General features: G+C 39.4%; 1 protein-coding gene across 1 annotated transcript; it reads right to left on the bottom strand.

Annotated features, from left to right (window-relative positions):
• Positions 1-6,202: 6,202 nt before the first annotated feature.
• On the bottom strand, positions 6,203-12,634 carry LOC126593749 (CDPK-related kinase 7-like). Its single transcript, XM_050259864.1, has 11 exons — positions 11,606-12,634; positions 10,706-10,833; positions 9,657-9,698; positions 9,427-9,535; positions 8,850-8,928; positions 8,467-8,763; positions 7,911-8,023; positions 7,304-7,411; positions 7,161-7,223; positions 6,877-7,044; positions 6,203-6,786 (listed from the first exon to the last, which is right to left on the bottom strand). The coding sequence occupies exons 1-11, from the start codon at positions 12,092-12,094 to the stop codon at positions 6,649-6,651; spliced, it is 1,734 nt and encodes a 577-aa protein (XP_050115821.1). The 5' UTR covers positions 12,095-12,634; the 3' UTR covers positions 6,203-6,648.
• Between the last annotated feature and the right edge of the window lie 14,073 nt (positions 12,635-26,707).

The following is a 26,707-nucleotide window of genomic DNA, read 5'->3' as shown; positions in this document are numbered from 1 at the left end:
TTTTTTCCAAATAATAACGGGGGCAAATCACGATTAATAAATATTTTTTCAATTTATGTAATTAAAATCACATTATTTATTTTAAATCCTACCAATATAACTCTCAACCATTCACCACCACCACCACCGTTGTTGCCGCCATTACCATACTCTCACCATTGATGTTGCCATCACCACCTTCTTCGCCGTTGTTGCCACCACCAACCTTACACCACTGGCACCACAATTATGTACCGCCACCCCCATCATTTACACCATGCCTTCCATAATTGCAACCTCTACAACCCCAACCACTGCACCCTAATATTGGCACCACCACCACAGTCACCATTGTCGTTGCTATCACCGCAACTGTTGCCGTCTATTAGTGTCAAAACTTAGATAGAGCATGAGTGGATTCAACACGTATTTGCTCCGAGTGTTGCTTTTAGTCGTAGTGCCAAGAGATGGCTTGAAGAAAAAGAGAATAGGTGTGCCACTGTTGGAGACTGCCAACAAACAATAGTGTGTTTAGAATTATGTTGTGTTTGCGTGTAGATCTAACTTCTTAATCATATGATTGTGTTTCGAATGAGACGCTGGTTCAATTAAGCTCTTTTTATGTATGAGGGAACAAAGACTTGAAATCTAATGCAAAATAAGTGTTTGCCTAAGTTGGAATTGAAAATAAAAGAAGAAATAGAAACTGGAAATTGAATATAATCATTTCATGATGAAATCAAGATTACAAACGCTTACATAAGCGATTCAAAAGTTGATAAGCTAGTCTAAATAACTGCAAAGTAAATAAACTTGAAAACTTAAAGAAAGTAGTAACCTTTAGCAAGACTCGAATCGTGTAAGGTAGAATAATGCTTGAGGAGTCCATCGATATCATTGATGTCAAATTGGATGAATGGGAAAACATTGTCGTAAAGAGGTGATCAGGGTTGGTAGGAATGTTCGTCAACCGAATCATACCACGAGGTGGCAAAGCTATAAAAGTTTTAGATCTCACAGATCGTAGGTAGTGTTCACTTTCAAGAAAGCTTAGATTTGTAGTCGAAGAGCTAAGAGAGTTGATGAAAAGTAGTTGGGTTGATTAAAGAATCACTTGAGCTTTGAATAATCGTATAGATTGAGCTTGAGGGCATGTGGTCCTATTTATAGGCAGCTGGGGAAGAGCAACCTCGGTCGTATAGTTAAGCTAGAGCAATGGTAAATCAATCATTTGATATTGACAACAACTACAATTCTTGTTGGTGTCCTTCTGTTGAGATTTATGGCACATCACACAATTGTTATGACATCAGTGATATGGTATAGCATCCCTCGTTCTTTAAGGAGGCAAGAGACTTTAACTTGAGACCAAGACAACCACTTTTGAGTCATTTTTTGGACAAACCACGACGAGTTAGCCATTGAAAAAAGGTACCATTCTCTTCGTCTCATCGAGAAGTATGATTTTCATTTTTGAATCACTTGATTTCGTTGAGTATTGAAGAAGTTATGAACGTTTAAAGTTTACTCTAGTTTTCCCTCTGACCAGTCAACTTTGAGGCTATTTTCCAACCATCTACGACAACCATTGGGCTTCCAAATAGATATAATCTTATTCTACACTTTCCTATCTTCATTTTGATATATTATGGGTCGAATTTGGTTAAGAAACGATTGAGTTATAAGCTTTGAAAATTGCCCAAACTTCAGGCCAAGAGCTTCGGGACACTTAACAGAGTTTTTAACGGAATGAACAAAATGTTGGATGGTGGACAATCTCAGGGACCACTTCCATTAATTTGAAATCTCAGGGGCCAAAGTGAGGAGTTATGCAAATCTCAGAGACCATTTTGGCTAAAAAGCCTTTTCATAATTTAATTCTCAAATTCCACTCTATTATATAGGCACTTCCCCCCACCTCCAATTGTATACTCAAGCCCTTCCCCCGACGCTTAACATATGCAAGGTTCCATTATTTTATATCCAAGGCATCCCATGAATATATTCACAACTCCACCATTAGTCTTTTTAAAAGCAATTCATAACGAGCTCTTATTTATTATTTTTATGTTATTTAAAAGTGAAAGCAATAATTGCCCTTTAACTTATTTCCTAACAACTTGCCAAGAAAGGCAAAAGGTAAAAGCATAGTTGACACGTCCCGACCCCGATATTCTCTAAATACCCGGATAGGCACGTGCTGGGCAACACTCAAGGGTGATGAAAGTCATTTATTGAATACAAGAGTAATGATTATGAGAAAATAAGCATGAATAATCATTAGAATCTAAAGGTAATAAACAAAGTTTAAGGAAATGTCTAGAGTGCACATAATACGTTCTAATTCAAGATCACAAAAGGAAACATCATTACAAGATATCACACAAGTGAGTGATAAACTGCTACTAGTAGGGGAATGCCTCGTACGTTGTGTCATAGTCCTCGTTTCTAAGACCTAAATGGGGACGCAAAACAAAGGTGAGTGGACCAAGTTCATATATACAATACTAATAAAACAGTTATCAAGATACTAACCCTCACAGTTTATATAAAGAAAACTACTAGCATAATAAGTGATAGGTTTACTGAAAACCCTAGCATGCCAAAAACATCTCAAAAGACATCGCGGAAATCAAAATATTAATTGTCTCACAGATCGTCTCGTAAGCACGGTGTGCTGCCAGTAAGATCACTGAATAAATATAACTCTCGACCCTATGCCAACACCGTGGTCTCTGCGCCTGTAACTAGAGATTACCAACTTCCGGCCCAATGCCTGCTCCATGTCCCTCAGCCCGTAGGTAAGGATTATTTCTCCTGGCCTAACTGCCAACACCAGATCCTCGCCTAGGAGGCATAGTGTCCACTAGGTACGCACAAATAATTACGACTCTTAAATATAACCACTTCATAGTATAAAGTCATCCATCGTTTATACTATAAAGAGGGGTTTTGAAAACATGTTCTAGCATCCTATCGTCATCCATCAGATAGCCTACCAGATCATGGTTTTTATAAAAAATACGATATATTAAAATATAGCTCAATATAGGCCAACAATTAATTCCTTACAAAATAACGAGACGATAATCAACATTTCAATAAACATGCTTAACATAAAATCAATTCATAAACTCGTAAAGCATGCATTTCATTTATGCAAATAAACTATAAAATTATGCAAATTTTAGAAGGGGTCCACTCACAGATACTCCGTAACAGCCGAGTTGTGCGGAAAAGGATTAAGGAAATCCTCACTAGCAACTTCACTAAGCACAAAAATGTACAATTTATCAAATTATGCCCAAACGATAGAATTCCAGGAAATGGAAATGGGTCTTGGGTTTGGATCCGGATTAGGGTTTAGGTTTAGGTTAAATAGGGTTAGGACCTATTGGGTTTTGGGTTTGGATTGTTTAGGAACAAAGGGGGTGGTTTGGGCTTGAGCCCAAACCCACACAACATACATACACACGCGCCAACACACACACATGCATGCACTGAAGGGAAAACTATGAGATTCATGTATGGGATTTCTAAATGACTATCATGCATATCCAAAACAATTTTGATATACGAAAGCAGCGGAAGCATTTATAACATATTATCAAAGCTATAGTCATGCAAATCCCCTTCAAGGTTCATAGGTTTATATAATGCATCAAATAAAATTTTAGAGAAAAAGAACAAAGTGAAGGTTTAGTCTTATACCTCTTGATCTAGACTTGAGACCAAGGATGGACCACCTCCAAGCCCTTTGTTCCTTGAACTCCTTGAGCCTAGCTTCCTTCCTTGCCTCCTCTACTTTGTTACAATGAGTGCTCCTAGGTTTTCTTCAAGTTCCCAAAGTAGGAAACCTCTAAAGATCCTCACCCACTAGTGTAGTGAGAAGGATGAAGGAATAACCAAAAGGGTGAAAGATTGTTAGCTAAATCACCCTCTTTGGTGGCCGGCCTTTGTAGTGATTTTAGAGAGATATTCTTTTGCCTCTTTGTTGTTTTAACCACACAAAAACCCTAATGAACAATATCTTATAAAGTTCCTTATATAGACAAAAGAAAACTTAGTCAACACTTGACTAAATATCTCACCCTTTCCACCTTAAAGTGGCCGGCCTCTTTGTTGTTTGTTTGGGCTTTGGGCTTTTATTATTTCAAGTCATCCAATGCTTGAATAAAAGCCCAATGGGTTTAGGCCCAATGGGCCCAATTAAACCCGAACGTTTCTTAAGCCCAAAACGATCTTTATCGCTTTTATGATTTCTTTAGACTTTCTAAATTAATCACAACAATTAATTAATCCAATTAATTATTTCCATCATCCATTAGTTACTCACTACAATAGTGTATTGGTGAACAATCTTTTAGGTTCTAATTAGCAAGGCAGTGAGGTGATTGGCACCAATCCAATTTAATTCAATCACTTAGTGAATTGAAACTTCATTTCAATTCACCTTTCTTCTTTGATGACTACATTTAATCATCTAGAAGAACTCACAAGCTATGAGTGACATCTAACCATATGTCATAGCTACCCAAGCTAATGTAGAAGTTTATTCGGAGAACCTATTCAGTTGGAATTACAATGTAATTCGATCCTTCTCTAATACAATACTCTCAATCACATCATTAGGGTATGGATATATAATGTCAAACCCCTAATGTGATTATTCCTTCTTATATGATTCAATTGAGTCGTATAGGAATGCTTTCCTTTATTACGCTCGATACTTCGGCCGAAGATTCCCGAATCATATCTTAGAGTATTCTTCCTCTCTTATCGAGGATTAGAGATTCCTTGTTGCGCATACACTTGCCTTCATGACTAAGTGGCTTAACCCCAATTATGCCGTGGACACCCTCGAATGGGGAGACTTTGACATAATCAAAGATTAAGTACTTAACCACAAGACAACGACGATGCCTTAGGTCTAAGGATTACTTACATCTTTCCAACCATTAGAGTTACTTGCTTGACATGTGAGTAGACCTCCATGCAAGTACTCTCGTTCGATTGTGTTCAGTGAACTCATTCCCCTAATGAGCACCTACATACTTGTCTTAGTGTCACAACACAAATGGGATGAGACTTTCCATCCTTCCAATTGAAGCAGACATAGTATGTACCGGTCTACGCATTGTCAGTATCCCTCCGACAATCCAACGACCAGGAACCTTTTTGGACATTTGGTTATGTGAAGAAGGTCTCTGTAGTCTAACATCATTAGATTACTTCTTCAATCGATCCACTGTCCATGGATACACTATTTAGGACATATATCGTTTATTGAGATAGTCCTAATTCGTGTCTTTGCCATTTGATGTATAAGAATCATCCATACATCAATTCATTTGTCCTGAAAGGTTTCTTCCAAAGATTGACTTTCAGGGCATATTTCCAACATGCACAACACACATGCACACATGCACACATGCACACATGCAGTCACACATGCACTCACATATGCACACACAGTACACACACACGCCTACACACATGCACGGCATAACACACACACACCGCACATACACTCAGCCCACACACTCGACCCATGCAAGGCACTACCCGCATGCCAAATAACCAAAAAAGAGAAAGCTGGGCCGGTCCAAATACGGGCTAAGGCCCGTGGGTGGCCTGAACTGGCTTGATGTCCTGCATGGTGTTCGGGGAAGAACGCCGAAGTTCATCGTCGGAACCGGACATGCATGCACAGAGGATGGCAGGGGTTAAAAACCCTTCATTCGAATTCTAATTTCACCAAACCACACCACAGAACACAGAATCAATCAAGTCCATGAGGAATGGAGCTATACCTGAGTTCGAAAAGGAACTCAGAGTTCCTGGGTTCTTCAGTTCAGTCCTTTCCCAGCAACCTATCACACATGCAAGGGTGTCATTGTGATCCTCAAGTCACAAGGATGCAGAAAATGGTAATTTGGGGCTAGATTATTTAAAGGGGAATGCTGGTTGTGGGTGGTGGTTCTCGGTTAGTTAGAGAGAGTGAGGGTGAGTTGCAAAGGTTAGGGGAGAGAGAGAGAGACGTCTGAGAGGGAGGGCTCGAGAAGAGAGAAAAGAGAAGAGAGCTAGGGAGCTGCCATTTGGCAGTTTAGGATAAATGAGGAATTTAGATCAAAGGCTAGGATTAAATGAGATTAAAGACTAAAGTGATAGACCTAAACATGTTTCAGGGAGGAATATAGAAATATAAATAAAAATGTAGGGGTGGGTATAACAATAGTCATGCATTTATTTCTTCCAAAGGGAAATCCCACATTTTGGAGAAATTATTTGACAAAATAATTTGAACAAGATCACAGGAAGATTTTATTAACAAAACTAAATTGACAAAGACCACAAAACTCACTTCAGTTTACAACAGGACAGCTTTGTAATCTGTAAGGGTAATCCTACACACATTCTGTGATCTACCGTCTCTCACTTGTACAACCCTCCTCTAAGCTTCAACGGCACCAATCATGGAGATGAGAATCAAGGAAACAAAAGGCCGCGGATGGGAAAAGAAAAGAAGAACAAATGACATGAGTATGTGCTGCAGACCCTCATAAAATGAACCTCTCGAATTAAGTACACATTTTGTCCCCTAGGGACATTCGAGGTCATCGGGAGTAAGGATGGAGGAATCAAAACTGCATGTAGACCGGTTCTAGTTTAAGCCTTCTGAAATGAGCGCGAAGAAACTCCATGTAGTAGTCTAACAAACCCCAGAAAACTGAGCTTTCCATCAGAGTGTCTTATCCAGTCCTGGAGAACAACATGAACTGGTACTGATGGGCTAAGTCCCAATTCCTGATACAGTTCAATTTGTAGGGAGAATTCAGTTAGCACGAAGATGGTTTTTATATTTTATTATTTAATTGACTGGGAGAGAGCATATACCGAAGCAACTTCCTCTATCATTATTGGTCTATTTCCATCCTTCTCAAACAGCTCGTATGCTCGCCTTGCATGTTCCTCCCAGCTCTCCATCCCTTCCAGCTGATGCACACTTATGGCAGATGCACAAAATTCTTCGAAATCCAGCTTTCTATACCGAATAGAACTGATCTGCATGAAACACATATACGACTGCACACTTAGCTACAATTATTATTTTACTTGACTGGGGAGGCATAGTTTTGATTAAAGAGAAACTAAAGAATATGCACACTTAGCAACGTTACCATGTTGACGTAATCTAGAACCCGCGAATCCTTCATGGCATCAGTGGAGTTCCTTGTTACACCCTGCTGACATACCAATGTTACTTGAAATGACTTCAGAGATGATTAAATAATAGAAAGCCAAGTAAAGAAAAAGTGCTAACCATCTTGAAGTTCTGCATAGTGATGAATCCACTTTTGTTTGGCCCTAACAATGTAAATTGGTTCCGGAGATAAGCCAGCTGCGCTACACTTAATGTCTTTGCAAGAGTCTGTCACAATAGAAAAACTTATTCATTCCATTTGTCATTGCTTTGAGAAGTGTCAGATATTTACACTAATGACATAAGTTGAGATAGATATGAAGCAATTATTTCAAAAAACCAATTCTCAGAGATTTGATTTTTCTTTTAGTTGTTCCTCACTTTCTCTTTTCAAGTCAGCCCTGACAACCGGTATAATGTTTAGGTTGTCACACTTGACTGTTTAGACTAATTCAAAACCTAGAATAGAATAGGGGTTCAAATCAAGAAAAAAGTGCAAGAGCAACTGCCAAACCTAAGAGACACCATGAGAGACACTCAAATAGTATTCATGAAACGAAAATGATGAAAAGGAAGAGGGTAGAAAAAGAAAATAGAACATATTAAGGTGTCAATACTCACTAGTTGTATCACAAATTAATTGCAATATATGAGACATTTCAATTTCAGTCAAGTCCAAGACACACATATAAAAGAGAAAAAGATGAATAAACTTATTACTGCATACCCCTAATGCTGATTTTCGCAAAGTAGATGAGCATATGTAAGCATTAACAAGTTTGTACACTATCATATCCATCGGTATCTTGACCTCGTGATAATTGGCTAACCATGGATGACCTGAAAACAAAAGTTGGTTGTCAGCATCCAAATTTCCAACCAAAATATGAATTTATCACAAAGAATATGACACCCATCACACCGCCCTTGGAATAGATAGACAGTAAGAAGATCTGGCTCTTCTCCATTTAACATTCAAATGGAGATGAGCAGTTGCAATCTACAGAGTCCAAGAATCTCAAGGGTTCTCGCATTCAGGAGGAGCCGAAAGCATGTCACCTTTATGATCAGCGACTGGTGCCCTCCATTTGAACTTCAAAGGGAGAGAACCCTTTTATAAAGAAAAAAGGCCAGAGTTGTCATTTCAGAAAGTGTTTCGCAAAGGAATGACACAAGGTGGAGGAATAATGGATAAAACCAAGTCGTCATCAAAAGTACCCATTTTTAACATAATCCTACAGTTAGCGGTAAAGAAGGGCCGTAGTAATAACTTGGTGACTTACATAGAGCTTGAGCTGCGGTTAATCTCTTACGGTAGTCCTTGTTCAGGAGTCTCTTTACAAAATCTATTGCATCAGACGATAAAGAAGGCCAAGGAGCTTCATCAAAGCTCGGATCAGCCTTTAGTACAGCTCGAAAGATGCCAGACTCGGTCCGTGACCAAAAAGGTCGGCTTCCACACAAAAGGATATAAGCAATTACACCGATACTCCACATGTCTGCTTCTGTCCCATATGACCTATGTAGAACTTCAGGAGCGACGTAGTATGCACTTCCTACAATATCATTCAACCTCTCATCTGCAGAAACTTAAGTATTAGAGCCCAACGGCCTTCAAAATTAACTAGAGTAAGATATATGCTAGGCAGTAGTCCTCAGTCCCAACCTGGTTTTACATAGTCTGAGAGTCCGAAATCAATGGCCTTCAATGGGGACTTCTCATCGCTTGAAGTAAAAAGGAAATTCTGGAGCAGAAAAATATCAAATCAGGTCAAGAAAATAGAGAATAGGGCATAAAATGAGGACAAATATAGCCAAATAATAACTGTTTATCTATCACATTATTTTTCAGAGCAGAAAGGATAGTTCAACAATCAGTACACGTGTGTGCATATATCTGAAAAAGGAGGAAGCCTAACCAGCATATGAACTAAATCGTATTAAAGGAATGGATGCAGTTAGAAAAGAATCATATGGCTTCCAGAGTTGTCAGTGATGCGGGATGTGAGATGTCTCTAAATCGCGTTAATAACAGTCAAGCTATAGATGTTTCGGAATTCTAGATATTTTTCAATGAGCCAACAGTGATTGGTGACATTCAAATGCAAGATTAAAACAGGAAAAGTTATTACTACCAACACTTTTAATTACTAATTACTTTTTAAATTAATTTAAGTATATGCAGCTGCCTGAATAAGGTAGAATGAATGAACTGCTAAATATATCTTTAATGAACGAACTACCTCTGGCTTGAGGTCCCGGTGAACCACGCCTTGGAGATGACAGTAGGCAGTTACACTTAAAATCTGAACCATAACCTCCCTTGCATCATCTTCAGAATATTTTCCACCCCTAGAGAAGAGAATGAAAATTCAGCGAGTTTGAAAGATACAGAACAGGCTAGTGACTTCCCAAGAGTAAGAATTGTGTTCTTTCTTGTGGCACAAAATAAAAAACCTATAAGAGCAGGTACCTTGAAAGTATACTATCCAACAGTTCACCTCCTTTGCACAGCCTGGAACAAATGACATTGAGTAAGCTCTGAAATCTTTAGCCTAAATTGTAGCATCAAATTCCATATTTACATATATGATACTTTACTGTAACAGTATATGATATCCAGCCAAAAACGAAAAATGAATCACCTCATAGATTCAAATTTGACCAAGTAATGAATTTATCCTGCAGACCCATCTCTATGTTTTCAGTGTTTTAAAAAAAATTAGTTTTAAGACTCGCCTAGGAAGTTTCTTGGGTGGGGCTCTGAAGAAAACTGGGCTATAGACTAGCCTAAATGCCTAGGCGACCTGGGCGTTTGATTTTTCTTTTTTTTTTTTTTGAAAAATAAAAACAGCCCAAACCCAAAACGACGTCGTTTTGGGCAGGGTTTTTATAAAATTCATGCTAATTTTATGTTTCTAAATTAGTTTCTATTAGTTTATTATGACTTTATGATGTGAATTAGAGCAATAATTATAATAGTCAAATATTTGATGCTTGGCATGCTTGCTTGATTGTTTTACGAAGTATTGTATAATATAATATTATTATATTAAGTATTATAGTAATTTTAGGTACCGTGAGGCTATCGCCTCACGCCTCGAGGCTATCCATGAAATGCGTTGGCTTTGGCTTTGCCTTTTAAAACATTGATGTTCTTAGAGAGCATATCTAGATTGATCAGACAGATATCTCAGTCATGTCCATATTAAAGTTAGGCTTCAATGCACCCTGATTATATAACAACTAAATCCAATGTTTTTGGTGTCAACAAAGACACGTTAAAGCTAAGTCCAAGCTGTTTTATTGGAGTTCATATGGATGCAAGTTGTCACATGTTCAACAGACAACTTTGGAAGCAAGTATGGATGCAGCAAAAAAGGAGATATTCAGGTAACCGAATCACAATCTTAAGCCAGTGAGTTTATAAAACAAAAAACATAGAGAATAACATAAGCCACATGCATAACGTGAAATGTAGTTTAAATGCACAATCAGAAAGTTATAGCAATCACAACTTACTCCATCACTACATAAACGTTGTCATCATCTTCATAGGCCTCATAGAACTGCACTAGGTTCTTATGTGTTAGAGCTCTTAGGATCTTCACTTCTCTTCTTACATCCTCTATGCCAATTGCCGTGGTCATCTGCAGAAACATCCTTCATTAGAGGCTGTTCGCAGTCTAATGATGTGGAATGAAATGTGTCCTCTTAGGATCCTTACATTGTAAGAACATAATGAAAGCACCAGAGAAATTTATGAAAATTTTTTCCGCGTTGAGATAAAATGTCATTATTTATATCATGTTTGCTACTTTCCTTTACATCAAGCCAAACAATATAATAGTGCAAAGCTGCACTGGCTTCACTAAGATTGAGCACTGATCACACACGTATGCTTATCACCTTCATATAAAGTTAAAAATACCATCTACAACCAGCCACTCATGGAGAGGAAGAATACAGGCATTCAACACAAAACAAAACTTCCTTTAGGACCTTACTGACATGATATATTCTATATCATAGCCAAAGGACTAACTAGTAGAAAACACGCAAAGGTAGAGTGTACAATATCCTCTTGAAAGTAAAATCTAATGAACCTTTTCATCCTCAATAACCTTCCGATATTTCCAGAACAATTCAACACAGTCAAAAGTTAATCAGCGCCCGGAGATGCTAAAGATAGCGACAGAGTTCGCTAAATTTGTAATATAGGATTAGGAGGTATGGCCTAAGAACATTAACAATAGGAAATTAAGGTCATATATTTATATATTGGACAGAAGCAATACAATCAAACTTCTATCAGAAGTTCAGAACTAAGACAATTCAATTACGAAACTGCATTTGAAACAATAACCGAAAACAGAAACGAAGTTGTTCAACAACAAAAGACATAAGACATGAAATTCAGACCTTTGACTTTGGAATAACCTTGACAGCCACATCCTGGCCCTTCAAGCTTCCCTTCTTGGCCTTGGCAGAGCAAGTATACCCGAAATGCCCGCGCCCCACCTCGTCACCAAGCTCATAATGGCTTACGAACTGTTTCGAAAACCCGAAACTCTTGTCCAAGGCAACCTCACACTCACTCCCTTCAGGGATTGAGGCCTCATTGGGCTTCATAGAGCCGTGCCTCCGAGCAAGCAATGCCCGAATGTGCTTCGCCGGAGACGGAGGCGGGAAAGGCCGCTTGAATATGCGCAGAGGCGTGGAGCTGACGCTGGAGTTGGCAGGAGAGTTCTTGAACAGACTTGGCAGTGGACTTGGGCTGTAAAATGGGAAGTTTGAGGATTTTGAGGACTGGGAATTGGGTGCTCCATATGCCTCGTTTTCGCTCGGAATTGTGGGGTCTTGAGATTGGAGTTGTGGGTTTTCTGTGGGTTTTCCATGACACAGTCCCATGGATTATTCAATCCCAGAACTGAATTGGTCAAGAAAAACCCAGAAAGGATGTCAAATTTCCAAGGAATTTTGCAGAGCAAAAGAGAGGTGCCCAAGCAAGAAGATCTAGCAAAAGGGAGATGCCCAAACAAGAAGATCAATCTGAGAAACTTAAAACAAAAGCAATGCAACTTTTTTTGTGATGATAAAAATAATGACTGACAGAGAGGTGAAGGATCAAACAACTCACCTGAAGGAGAAGGAAATTATAGGTGAGGAGGGGAGGGAAGTGATGGTGGGAAGCAAAAGCAAAGGGAGAGAAAACCCAGTAAAAAAAATTGCAAGAAGAAGGAAGGAATGAGATGAGAGGGAAAAAAAGTGGCGGAAAAAAGATGCCTACTTGAGGCAGCAAGAAAAGAAAAGGAAAAAAGAAGACCCAATGCCTCCTTTTTTATGCTTTATGCAAGCTTTTCTGATAATGGTTTCTATGTGTACATAGCTATAGAACTTTCATCCCGTTTAAGTAACTTATATGAAATCAGTTCGCTGTAACGTAGATGGTTTGATTATGCTATGTTATTGAAAAAAGACGCTACGTCGACGGTTTAAGTGCTTCTGGTGGGAAGGAAGTTGCTTACTCTGTTTACAGTGAATTCTTCTTTGTATTCTTTCTTTTCGTTTCTTTTTTGTTTTATTCCCTTTTTTTTTTTTCCTCTCAGCATCTCTCCCTGGTGTCTAATAATAATAATGAATGATAATTATGGAGGGAAGTGGGGTTTGGGTTTGGATTCTTCCAGCCTGTCGTTTTCGATTCCTCGAAACGAAGATGGATATGTTGCCTTGTATGCCTAGACGTTGTGAATTTGAGTTTACGTGTGTGTATTTGAGCTTTGACCGGCTTTTGCTCGCCCTTGAATGGAGAGGTTTTTTTGGATTGGGATCTCTCTCTGGATCCTCAAATCGTGTTTGTTCATTATACATCGTATGATTAATTTTTGTTAGATACTATTTATATTTAATTTTAAATAAAAATATTTAAAATAATTTCTGATCACACGATGTACAATAAACAGACACGATTTGAGAATTCTTGGGATCCTCATTTGTTTTTTTGGTAGGTGAGTGAGAGAGAGAGAGATCAAAGTGGGGTGAGATTAAGTGGTGTTCTTTGTGTTTGAGACGAGATGTTAAAAATGTCATATCGACATATAACAGTAACAAATGATGTACCATTTATTCCAACCGAGATATCAAAGCTGACATAGAAAAGAAGACTAAGTTGACATGGACAAAAATATGTCAAATTTGAATCTGCCTTCAAATATGGCTTTTGAACCACCAACAACCCAACTTTTATTATTTTTGTTAAAAAAAAAAACATAAATGAAGCAATAAATTTTGGTATATCGGGTGGAAGAAAAATATTGACAATATGTCAAATTGCCAAGTCAGTCATCAAATTGAAATTTGATGTTTTGAATTTGACGTCTCATTTTAAGATGCTCTAAGTCTTCACTGACACATTGTCCAGTTGCCGGACTCCAAATTTTTTTCATTTTATTATACATAATGTTTGTACCATACTTAGGCCTCCGTATTTAGATCTCGTATAAATACTCGGGGGACTTAAATGTAATTATGTAATAAATGAAGGGGCAAATATGTAATAAGTGAGAAGCCCTTATTCTATAAAAGGGACTCCTCACCCTCACAATAGGGGGAGGCCAATTCTTAGGCCTTAAGCCTCATCCTCTCAAAGCTCTCACTCTTATATTCAGAGCTCTCTCTCCCTCAGAAATACAATAATCAGTGTGGACATAGCCTAAACATTGGGGTGAACCACGATACATCTTGTGTTATTTACTTTCTTGCAGATTCACGGTCGGATTTACGTTGTTCCAAGATCTCCGATTTTGTGCATCAACACATAAATTTTCCTTTATGAAGGTTTTGCCCCAATAAACCCTAAAAGTTTCTTCTTTCTTTCTTTTGAAATATATACTAAATTTAGGTGAAGAATGATACGACAGCAATATGTGCACATAATTCATGCAACAATAAAAACTGTAACTATCAAAATCGAAGCATACATAATACAACAGAAAAGGTAAGGGAGACATGAGTAGTCTAAGAGAAACCATCAAATCACAAGTTAGCTTCTAAAAAAATATGCTGAAATTGAGTTTCTTGCTGGCAAAATATTATGAACGATGGAGTTGAATTCCACAAGAAATGGAGCACTGGCTCATAGTTTCTTACTATCCTTACTCTTTGTTTATACCATATTTAAGGCCTCGTAATTAGATCTCGTACAAATACTTGGGGTACTTAAATGTAATTATGTGATAAAGGAAAGGGCAAATGTGTAATAAGTGAGGAGTCCTTATTCTATAAAAGGACCCCTCACCCTCACAATTGGGGGAAGCCATTTCAAAGGCCAATTCCTAAGGCTCCTCACCCCCTTAAGCTCACTCTCAGAGCTCTCTCTCTCTCTCAGATAAATACATAATCAGTGTGGACTTAGCCCAAACCTTGGGGTGAACCACGATACATCTTGTGTTATTTACATTACTTGAAGATTTACGATCGGATTTACGTTGTTCTAAGACCTTCGGTTTTGTGCATCAACATTTGGCGCCGTCTGTGGGAAATGACACAAAAAACTATGTCCATTTCTCATTCATTTTTTCATTAAATCTCACCACTATGAATCTGCAAAATCACAAAAACCCGAGAAACCAGTCTCATCTATTTCCCTCGATCTCTGCTCCTAAAAGAGCCCCAAAGATTCTTTTTTTATTTTTTTATTTTTTTTACAGCAGAGTCTTGTTACTTGGGCTACTCCAAGATTGAGCGAAGAAAAATTAAACAATGTGTTGACCCAAAGCTAAAGGATTATCCTGCTAAAGGGGTTGCGAAGCAAGTTCGCAATACTCTGCCGGAAACTTCACCCTCAATAACCGCTCAGGTAGAGTCTTCTACAACCACTCTTTCACGCTCTGGGAAGATTCAGGTTCAAGTTCTTCTGATCCCACAGCAAACGGAAACCACGTGGTGTCTTTCAGTTTGTCACTCCTCGTCCCAACAGTTCCGCCATCCCTGGTGAGGGCATGGCGTTCATCATAATGTCGGATATGACCCTCCCGGTGACCAGCCACGGCCAATACCTCGGTTTGCCCGACACCACCATCAACGGTGATCCCAATAACCACCTTCTCGTTGTCAATCTCAGCGACGAGAGCGCATTCGCCGTCAAATGGGCCATCCAGAACTATCTCCGCCCTGGCGATGCCGTCATCCTCCTCCACGTCCGCCCCACCAACAGGCTCTACGGCGCCGACTGGGTCGCCACCGACGTCTCCATCCCACGACTTCCCAAGTCTCAGGACTCTCAGGGACTCTCTGGAGGAAGTGGAGGACATTCGGACTCGCTGTCTGCCGAAGCCAGTTGAACTACTATTTCTATTGTCTTTCATCGAATTGAATCGAACAGAGAAAGTTTAAGTGGTTGGGGGTAGATCCACCGTCTAAGCCCAGATCTTTCTTTGTGATGGCGCACCCCATGCCTTTCTCACTCTACACTGCCAAAGTTTTAGGCTTTCTTGAGAGAGACAGAGACAGAGAGAGAATCAAACAATCGAAGCAATGGCTGATCCGGAATGAGGACCACCAGAAAAACCCAGACCCAACAATTACAGTTATAACTCCAACCAGTACTACGTGGGAACATTCGAAGCCCAATGGACGTCGTAGCTGATTTCGATGTTTGTGGTGGCCAATATTGTTGTCCTCATTGTCGCCACGATCATCAATAACTGCCCAAAACACAATCTTGGTTTCGATGGAAAATGCGTGGCTAAGTGTCTTGGTCGGCTTTCGTTCCAGCCTCTCAAGGAGAACCCTCTATTTGATCCCTCTTCTAAGACTTGTTTTTAATTCGATTCTAATTCGTATTGATGTGAATTGGGACTGGTTCTAATTCTATGATGTTAGCCCGCATCCCTCTCCAGCTTTCGACCCAGCGCGTCCAAACAAGTCACGTTTGAGAAAAAAAAAAGCCAGTTGAAACTTCTATGAATTGAGTTGAAACTTCTCGTTCCTAAAGACTAAGCTCGATCTGGCCTGTGCCGCCATGGCTTTGTTGCAGGTAAAGCTTGTTCATGCCAATTACTAGGATGAAGAATTATCAAGGCGATTTAACCGACATACTAAGAGCTGGTACAACTACTAACGTTGGAGCTTATCCGTCTGATCATCAACAACCTCACGCCGACACGTGGCATTTCCCATCTGATCATCCCATGATATTTCCATTATCTTCATCAGCCATGAAAGAAGAAGAAGAAGCTAAGGACAACTTTGGCGACCCATTTTTCATTGTACATGCGCGAACGACTAGACATATCAAGCTCCAGCCTTTTCAGTAGCCCTAGTTGTACAGCTCGTGTGGAGGACGGTGTCACAACCATTACTTTTGGTGGCAGTGGCGGTCATCATGTACTTAATCTTGGGCATCACAACCATTAAAGTGGTGGTGTTGTGGTTGATGGTGATCCAATAAAGAGCCCTTGCAACATATTCTCATAGATGCTACAGATCTCTCCAAGTGCAAAGGTAGCCATGTCGCCGTGTGATTTGCCGGTGATCGGTGGAGCAGTGTCATCGTCTCTTAGGGGGATAAAAACCTCACTAGATTCTGCTGCCATGGTTGCAAGTGACATGATTATTAATGGGAACAACTCATCAGTAGCAAAAGGTTGCTTGCTTGAGAACACCGGGATGCAGATCTCATCTTCACGGAATCCGAGGATCAAGCGAAGGGTGGTAGCCATGTGAAATCATTTTCTGAGAAAAGAAAAAAATGACCTTGGGTGCACATGCAAAGCAGAGACTGAGACTGAGAGAGTGCGGTGCAAAAGAAGAAAGCAGAAAATGAAAAGAAAAAGTAAAGCAAGTCTGCAAAAGCAATAAACAAGTCTGCTAGAGAGGATGTAGGTGGAGAGACAGATGCGTAGTGGGAAACAGAAACAAAAGCGAGAAAGCAAAAGAGAAAGCAAAAGCAAGGAATAAACATCCCATCATAATGATGTGATTTGCTTTTCTTGTTTTTATATGATGTGATGTATTTTTCTTATCTTTTAGAGACATCTATATAAACCCCATTAGAGGGTAATAATTAAAAAAAAAAAAAAAGGCAAAGCCCAAAATAAATGGGCTGGAATGTTGTGTAGAGGGCGAAGGCCCATAAGCCCAAAATAGCTCCAACCAAGCGATCAAAAGTACGCTCAGTACTTCAAAATTATTCGGCAACCCGCCGCTATTACCACCAACCAGGTGATGAAATGTACAACCCGGACTCTAATATCATTTGGCAACTAGCCATTCATGCCACCAACCAGGTGATGAAATGTACAACCTGTACTTTAATACCATTTGGCAACTAGCCATTCATGCCACCAACCAGGTGATGAAATGTACAACCCGTACTCTCCTTCATGCCACCAACCAGGTGAACAAAAGTATGCCAGTACTTCATATTATACATGAGCATTACTCATGTCAATCATACATAAACATTACTCATGTCAATCATACATAAACATTCATGAGCGTCACTCATATCAATCATACATAAACATTCATGAGCATCACTCATGTCAACATTCATGAGCACCACTCATGTCAACATCCATGAGCATCACTCATGTCAATCAAACATTCATGAGCATCACTCATGTCAATCAGCTTCAAAAGCTTCATTTACAGAGCTATAGCTTCAAAAGCTTTATTTACAAAAGCTCTAGCTTCAAAAGCTTCATTTACAGAGCTCCAGCTTCAAAGCCTCACTCATAAAGCTTCACTTATAAAGCTTCAGTGCAAGGCATACAAATATTGCCTCCGAACAACCGCCACTTCGGCCCATACATGGATTCAATTTGAAGTCTCTAGCCAACAGACTCTATTGACCGAATACTTAGGGGACTACATTATGTACCATAAATTGGGCCTTATGAACAATACTTGGGGGACTTAGCCCATTATTCATGTACTGAGAAGCGAGCCTTTATTCTATAAAAGGGACTCCCTTACCACCATTAGAGAGCATCAACTCTAGCCCATATTTATGTATTGAGGAGCGAACCCTTATTCTATAAAAGGGACTCCCTCACCACCATTAGAGAGCATCAACTCTAGCCCATATTTATGTATTGATGAGCAAGCCCTTATTCTATAAAAGGGACTGCCTCACCATCATTAGAGAGCATCGCCGCCTACTGAGCAACCGCCTCCCCTCGAGCATCAACTCTAGCCCATCATTTATGTATTGAGGAGTGATCCCTTATACTATAAAAGGGACTCCCTCACCTTCAAACACCACAAGCCGAGCCAACCAAGGCAACATAAGCCACAAACAGAACGGCCTCGCAACATGTGCTACTTCTAGTTGAACATCATTTCAGATTAGGCATCGCCTCATATCGAGCATCAATTCTAGACGACATCTAGTTACTTCGGCCCACACATGGACTGAATTTCAAGTCTCCAGCCAAAAGACTCTCTTAACTGAAGACTTAGGGGACTACTGTTTATACCATATTTAGGGCCTCGTAAATGTAATTATGTGATAAAGGAAAGGGCAAATGTGTAATAAGTGAGGAGTCCTTATTCTATAAAAGTACCCATCACCCTCACAATTGGGGGAAGCCATTTCAGAGGCCAATTCCTAAGGCTCCTCACCCCCTCAAGCTCACTCTCAGAGCTCTCTCTCTCTCTCAGATAAATACATAATCAGTGTGGACGTAGCCCAAACCTTGGGGTGAACCACGATACATCTTGTGTTATTTACATTACTTGCAGATTCACGGTCGGATCTACGTTGTTCCAAGACCTCCGGTTTTGTGCATCAACACTCTTGATTCTTTGTTAGCCATACTTCTGCTTGTTGCATAACATCAAACAAATAGTTCCTATGGGTTTAGATGATGATTTTAAAAGCACTAAAGAATTTCAAAATTATGAAATTTAGATAACGGGATTTACATTTCTAGATATAATGAGTTTTGTTGGAACCAAATAGTACCCACTTGTTGCAAGGTGTTTGGTAGTTTCACGAGAGTGATGAAGAATGCAAGGAGTTTTTTAAATCTTCTGAGTTTGTAGCGTATTTGAGCTTCCCTTCTTTGTCATAGAGTGCCCTATTTATAGGCATCTTCATGATTCTTTGTATTGAATCAATTTATTTGTCGGGCATTGATTTATGGAATTTGTCTCCAAGAATTATCTTGACTAAAGCTTGGTTTGAACTTGATTGGATATTAACTTGGTAAATTAATCAAATTATTTAATTGACATGATTTATATTTTGATTTAATTAAAGTCAACCAAATCAAATAATTTGGTAAACCAAATCAAATAACTTGGTAAATTAATCGTATGTGGATTAAATTAGATCAAGGAATTTGATTTTGTTGTAAACATTCCTAGTTTAAGTGTGATAGTGTAAATCCTAGATTAGATTTGATTCTAGTTATCCTTTCCTATTGTATCTTGTATTCCTTGGGGAAGAAGGAATATCTTCTCTCATTTTACTACTATAAATAAAGGCACAATGTAGGAGGGATAACAACGCACACATTCCTCTACAATTCTACAAACACATCTCTCTCTTTTCTCCTTGCCGCCGGCCATCCTAAACTTGTCAGATAAAATAGACCACAACATGTTATTAGCACGCTCCTACTGCTACGCTTAGGAATCTGACGTAAAAGAAATTTTCTTCATCAAACCAGTTCATCCATATCATCACGCAATCAGGTTCTTTCAAAACAACAATTTTTATCTCGATATTTTTGCAGCCATGATAGCATGAACATTCACCATGATGCATGACCCAACTTTACGTTTTACGAATTTTAGATTCTACATAAATTGTGTATGCCTCATAATCATAATTGTTGAATTATGCGAATTTGATATTGGTTATGAATTGCATCAAATATATTTGTATATGTATCAAATTGAATTCCATTGACATATTATTGTTTTGAATATGCATATAATTGAATTGAATTGAAAAACAAATTAAAAGAAAAAAGAGGTGAAACCTTGGGTTCTTTCGAACCCGTGACCACCATCATGAAGATGGGTTCCTCATGGAGCCAGAAGCTTCAACCCATTCAAACCTATAAAACTTGACACCTTTCATGGTGTCCCCGTCCACATCGACAACGGCATGGCCTGCAGCCACTGCCTTGAACCTTTGGTTCATGTCGCTAAGGACCAGAAGTCGTCCCACGTTGGAAATTGAACCGACATTCACTTGAATTTCATCAGAATTTTGTGGAAAATCCGATTCAAATTTTCTAGGGTTTGGTTGGTATAACGTTGAGATTATATCATCTCCGTTCACCACTATGGTCGTCAACGACCACCATGACTCAACCCGAGTCACTAACGAACCCCAGACCGCTGCCAGGAGTGACAGGTCCGGCGTTCTTCTCTGGCGAAATGCACCCAGCACACGCTGGGGTGTTTTGGTTCCAAAACCCGAGCCCTTCTTGGGCTCCCTTTCTTAGCCTGCTTCCAATTTCCATTATTGGGTTTTGGAGTTTCGCCGGCCCAAACAGTCTCTCCTAGCCAGTGAGAAAGAAAAAAAAATGAAAATTTTTGGGCTCGCTTTTAGGGGTCAGCTTTTTAGCGGCCAGTGTTTTTTTTAGGGCGTGCCTTTCGTAGCCCCCTTGTTTTCTCCTCTCCCTGTGGGCCAGCAACCCCCTCCTCCTCGAGACACCCTAGCCCAATTTTGGGCCTTGCTCGCATGACACCATGTTATTAAGCCACCATGTGGGCTTATATTTTTCTTTTGGGCCCCGAGCTTTATTTGCCTAACTATTTTAGGCCAAATGGGTTTTATATTTTTTTTACCCACACTTTAATTTGGCTCAAAGTCCAAATAATTAAATTCAATTAAATTTTTAGACCTACAAATTGTATTTTGCATATTCTTGTTGCATATTTTTTGTATATATTTATGTTTGCCTGTAGGAATATATGAATCTAAAGTTCATAATTATTTTGAAACTTGAAGTTTCTTATATATATGCCTTTTTTGAAAACCTGAAGGTTTTCATTTAAAAACATCACCCATGAAAACCCGTAGCTTTTCATGCAAGATTAAACCAAAACATGTCTATTAGAACCTGCATGTTCTACTCCTATGTGAATGGATTAAATTTTTTTTTTCTCCATTACACTAACCACATCTTGTCCATCTATTTTGTGATAGGAAGATGTCGAATTTGAACAAACTCGATTTCACCACTTTAGAGGTCTTTAGAAGGAACTACCTTAAGTGGATCCAAGATGTGAAGCTCCACCTTACTATAAAGAACTTACGTCCTGCCATTGAAGAAGTAACGGACGAGCCTATTGGCGAAGCTGAAAAAGCCACTACTATGATCTTCATTCGAAGACATATCTATAACGCTTTGCAAACTGAGTATCTTGCTGAGGAGGATCCACGTACACTATGGGTCACTTTGGCTAATCGTTTTGATCACCAAAAGAACATATTCTTGCCTGAAGCAAGACATGACTGCCAGCACTTGCGCTTCCAAGACTTTAAGTCCGTGAATGAATATAATTATGAAGTTTGTCAAATTCGATCACTTCTCAAGTTTTGCAATGAAACTTTGACTTAAGAGGATCTCTCGGAGAAGACATATTCAACCTTCTCTGCTTCTAATATTATCCTGTAGCAACAATATAGAGCTTAGAATTTCACTAAGTTCTCGGATTTGATATCTGTTTTACTTTTCGCTGAAAAGCAAAACCAATTATTGATGAAGAATCATCAAGCTCGACCAACTAGGGGGATTGCAGTGCCTGAAGCACATTATAACACCAACTAATGCCCAAAATGGCAAAAGAGGCGTGGTAAGGGTGGCCAGAAGCTATCCCACCAAGGTCAACAGAGTCAAGGCCCATCCAAGGGAGGAAACAAAGCCCAGAAGCGCTAAAACCTTGCTCCCAAGGCCTCGAACTTCAAGAATAAGGGCAAAGCACTTGAAACCATGGATGCGGATATGTGCTATCACTGTGGTTCAAAGGACCATTGGTTTTGTGTTTGCCGAGCTCCCAAGAAGGTTGTAGATGAATATCATTCTCATCATAAGAAGTTTGAATCAAACTTCATGCAAGTGGCCCAATCGGAGACTACAAAGATAGAGGTTTCTGATTTCAGGAGGATACCGGCCCTATGGAAGATTAGAATCTTAGACATAGACTTATTTTTAGTTGAAATAAGACAATTGGGGCCGAATTCCACCTAGTGGATGAAACCTCCTTGTTTTTGGTTGATTTTTGAACAAGTTTCCTTTATGTTTGGATTATTTGTTGGTGATTTGTTTTTGGATATTAAGTTTTAATTAATTACCATCCTTGAATAAATGAAATTATTTTGAATTGATATTTGTTTTTCAAAACTTTTATGCAAGTGACTGCTTCAAATTAATTTTTCATTCTAGGTATGACTAGTAGGAAAGTTAGTTGTCTGGCAGATAGTGTAACCATACACATAGTTTTGCATGAACACCTCTGACAACCCTCTCAGGCCCATCCAACCTGATAAAAGGATATGGTAAGGCCCGTATAATGTTGTCAAATGGTATAATCTTGACCATTTCTGAGGTACTCTATTCTCCACGTTCCAGAAGAATGTTGTTAAGTTTCAAGGACATTAGAGATAACAATTACCACGCTGAAACCCACATAGAAAACGGAGTTAAATGTATATGCATAACTTCCTACGAATATGGCCAGAAACGTATTCTAGAGAAAATGGAGCATATCTTAAGTGGTCTGTATACTATGACCATACGCCCCATTGAATGCCACTATGTGGCCGGGCCTACTACTGGGACCGCGCATGAAATTACACTTTGGCATGATCATTTGGGACATCCTGGACGAATAACAATGCGCCGTATCCTCAAATCTTCACACGGACATCCATTAACCCGAAGTTTAGGTTTGATCCAAGGAATCGCATGTCAAACATGTTCTATGGGAAAGCTTATTACTAAGCCTTCTTATGACAAGATTCGTTCGAATCCTCCCATTTTTCTACAATGGATTAAGGAGGACATTTGTGGATCGATTCACCTTCATTGCGGACCATTTAGATACTTTATGGTTTTGGTTGACACTTTCACACGTTGGTCACACGTGTGCTTGTTGTCCACAAGAAACGCTGCATTCTCCAAACTGTTGGCTCACATTATCAAGCTTAGGGCTCACCACCCTGATTATCCAATCCAATCTATTCGATTGGATAATGCTGGAGAATTCACATCTAAAACTTTTGATGACTATTGCATGTTGGTTGGGGTTGAAGTTGAACATCCTGTACCCAATGTTCACACCCAAAATGGTCTGGCAGAGGTTTTCATTAAGCGCTTACAAATGATTGCTTGAGCGTTGGTCATACGTACAAAGCTCCCGATCGTTGCTTGGGGCCATGCAATATTGCACACATCAAAGTTGGTCTGCATGAGGCCTGTTGCGACATAACCATTTAGTGCCCTTCAGTTGGTTACTGGATACGAACCCGACATATCGCATCTGCGCATTTTTGGTTGTACGGTATATATGCCGATCTCGCCGCCCTTACATACAAAAAGGGGCCTTAGCAAATGATGGAAATCTATGTCGGATATGATTCTCCTTCGATTATTTGTTACTTAGAACCTTTGACAGGCAATCTATTTACCGCTCGTTTCACGGATTGTCACTTTTATGAAATAGTTTTCCCGTCGTTAGGGGGAGATAAGAACGTCAACATTGTTGAAGAACGACGTGAATGATTGTGGACGACTCATATTTTGTCTCATTTAGATCCCCGCACTACTCAATCTGAAACTGAAGTACAATGCATATTAGATCTCCAAAGCATGCCAGATGCTTTCACCGATCTAGCGCGTGTGACAAAATCATACATTCCAGCTACGAATACGCCTGCAAAGATGAATGTACCAAATGTATGACGAACTACCCTCCTGGAAGCCCTAGACGCCAATCTTGGTGATCCACGTACATTAGCGACTAGCCAACCATCTGCCCCTACATAAAAGCGTGGCAAACCCTTTAGTTCAAATGATTCACACCCTCGGAAGAGGAAAACCATGACACAAGGTCCTGAAGAGCCTACCGTGAATCCAACTATCACTTACTCATTCTATCTAACTCATGAGGAAATTCTAGATTATGGAAGCGTCATTGAAGAGACGAATCCTCCTCCCGAGAATCGTAGATGATGTGTGGCGTAGAAATGAGATGATGGTCGACGATGTATTAGCATTTGCAGTCGCTACTGAGATCATGTTGAGTGATGACATTGAATCGTGTTTTGTTAATGAATGTCGACGTATAACTGATTGGTCAAACTGGAAACAAGCAATCCAAGATTAACTCAATTCGCTTACGAAACGTAAGTTGTTTGGACCTGTAGCTCCTACTTCTCCACATGTGAAGTCCGTTGGCTACAAGTAGGTTTTCGTTTGGAAGCTTAATGAGAAGAACAAAATTGTGTGTTACGAAGCTCATCTTGTTGCATAAGGCTTGTCATAACACCCCGAGATTGACTATGACGAAACTTATTCACCCGTTATGGATGTGATTACTTTTCGCTACCTTATCAGTTTGGTAGTTTCTAAAAAACTAGATATGCAGCTGATGGACTTAGTAACTGCGTATCTCTATGGGGATCTTGATACGAAAATCTATATGAAAGTTCCTGAAAGACTTACATTGACTGGTTTAAATATTTCCAAACCCCGAAACATACTCTCAATTCGGCTGAGGGGTTCACTCTACAGTTTGAAACAATTCGGAAGAATGTGGTATAACCGTCTGAGTGAGTATTTGACTAGTCAGGGATATGTAAACAATGAACTATGCCCTTGTGTGTTCATTAAGAAGTCACATTTTGGATTTGCGATTGTTGCAGTACATGTCGATGACGTGAACCTCATTAGAACTTCTGAAGAGCTCGAGAGAACTATCTCACACTTAAAGTCGGAATTTGAGATGAAAGATCTAGGTAAGACTTGATACTATCTCAGTCTCGAGATAGAGCATTTTTCAGATGGAATCCTAGTACATCAATAGAACTACACCCAGAAGGTGTTGCTCCGCTTTAATAAGGATAAAGCGAAGCCTTCAAGTATTCCTATGGTCGTTTGATCGCTTGATACAAAACGAGATCCCTTCCATCTGAAGGAGGATGATGAAGAGATTTTGGAGCTTGAAGTTCCTTATCTAAGTGCGATAGGCGCTTTATTGTACTTAGCTTAATGCACTAGACCCGACATCCTTTCGTTGTTAATCTTTTCGCAAGATATAGTAATGCGCTAACACGTAGACACTGGACTGGCATGAAAGACATCTTTTGTTACCTTAAGGGTATTACGGATTTGGGCTTGTTCTATCCCTACGGATCCTTGAGTGATGATGCACCTTCTGCTCCTCGAGTTAATTCTCGCCTTATTGGTTATGTCGACGCAGGATACTTATCTGATCCGCACAAGGCGCGTTCTCAAACGGGTAATGTCTTTACCTTTGGAGGTACCGCAATATCTTGGAGGTCAACTAAATAGACCTTAGTTGCCATTTCGTCTAACCATGCTAAAATTCTCGCCTTACATGAAGCAACTCAGGGAATGCTTTTGGATGAGAGTAGTTATGGGCCATATTCGAAGCTTCTGCGATCTTTATCCTGCTGTTGATGTCCCGACGATGATCTTTGAATACAACACAGCTTGCATTGAATAGCTCAAGAAAGGTTACATAAAAAGAGACAACAACAATCACATTGCGCCAAAATTTTTCTTTTCATATCAACAATAAGAGTATCAGAAGATTGAAGTCACGCAAATCCGTTCATAACAGAATATGGCCGACTCTTCACCAAATCACTGTTGAAGACGACGTTTCAGAAACTTGTTAATTGGTATGTGTAAACTTTATGAGTTGTAACTTTGCTATTTCTCTTTGGAATTGTGTCAAACTCAGGGGGGTATCCTATAGATACTTGCTTGATCTTAATGTACTCTTTTTCCTTATGATTAGGAGCATTTTTCCCATTGGGTTTATTGCTACCCAACTAGGTTTTAACGAGGCACCCACCTTGGGCTGGTCATATCCATGATGACGTCCCGTAGTCGTTTCTTTTGACTTTGCATTTCTTACACATTTTTCCTTAGACTATGGATTTTGTCCCTCCTCGGTTTTTTGCCATAGCCTTTGGGTTTTTTAGTGAGACTTATTACTTATGCAAGTTCCTACCTTATTGAGAATAAGTGTTGTTCCTTAGAATCAATGCTGATGAGTCGACTTCCTCAACTTCTGCATGATGTTAAATCTACCTTGAGTATTTACACACTTAAGGGGGAGTGTTGTAAACATTCCTAGTTTAAGTGTGATTGTGTAAATCCTAGATTAGATTTTATTCTAGTTATCCTTTCCTATTGTATCTTGTATTCCTTGGGGAAGAAGGAATATCTTTTCTCCTTTTACTACTATAAATAAAGGCACAATGTAGGAGGGATAAACACACACACATTCCTTTACAATTATACA

The sequence above is a fragment of the Malus sylvestris genome, chromosome 12 (assembly GCF_916048215.2).
Source record: "Malus sylvestris chromosome 12, drMalSylv7.2, whole genome shotgun sequence".
Classification (NCBI taxonomy): Eukaryota; Viridiplantae; Streptophyta; class Magnoliopsida; order Rosales; family Rosaceae; genus Malus; species Malus sylvestris.
The sequence above is the reverse complement of the archived record's forward strand: the minus strand, read 5'-3'. Positions and strand labels throughout refer to the sequence as shown.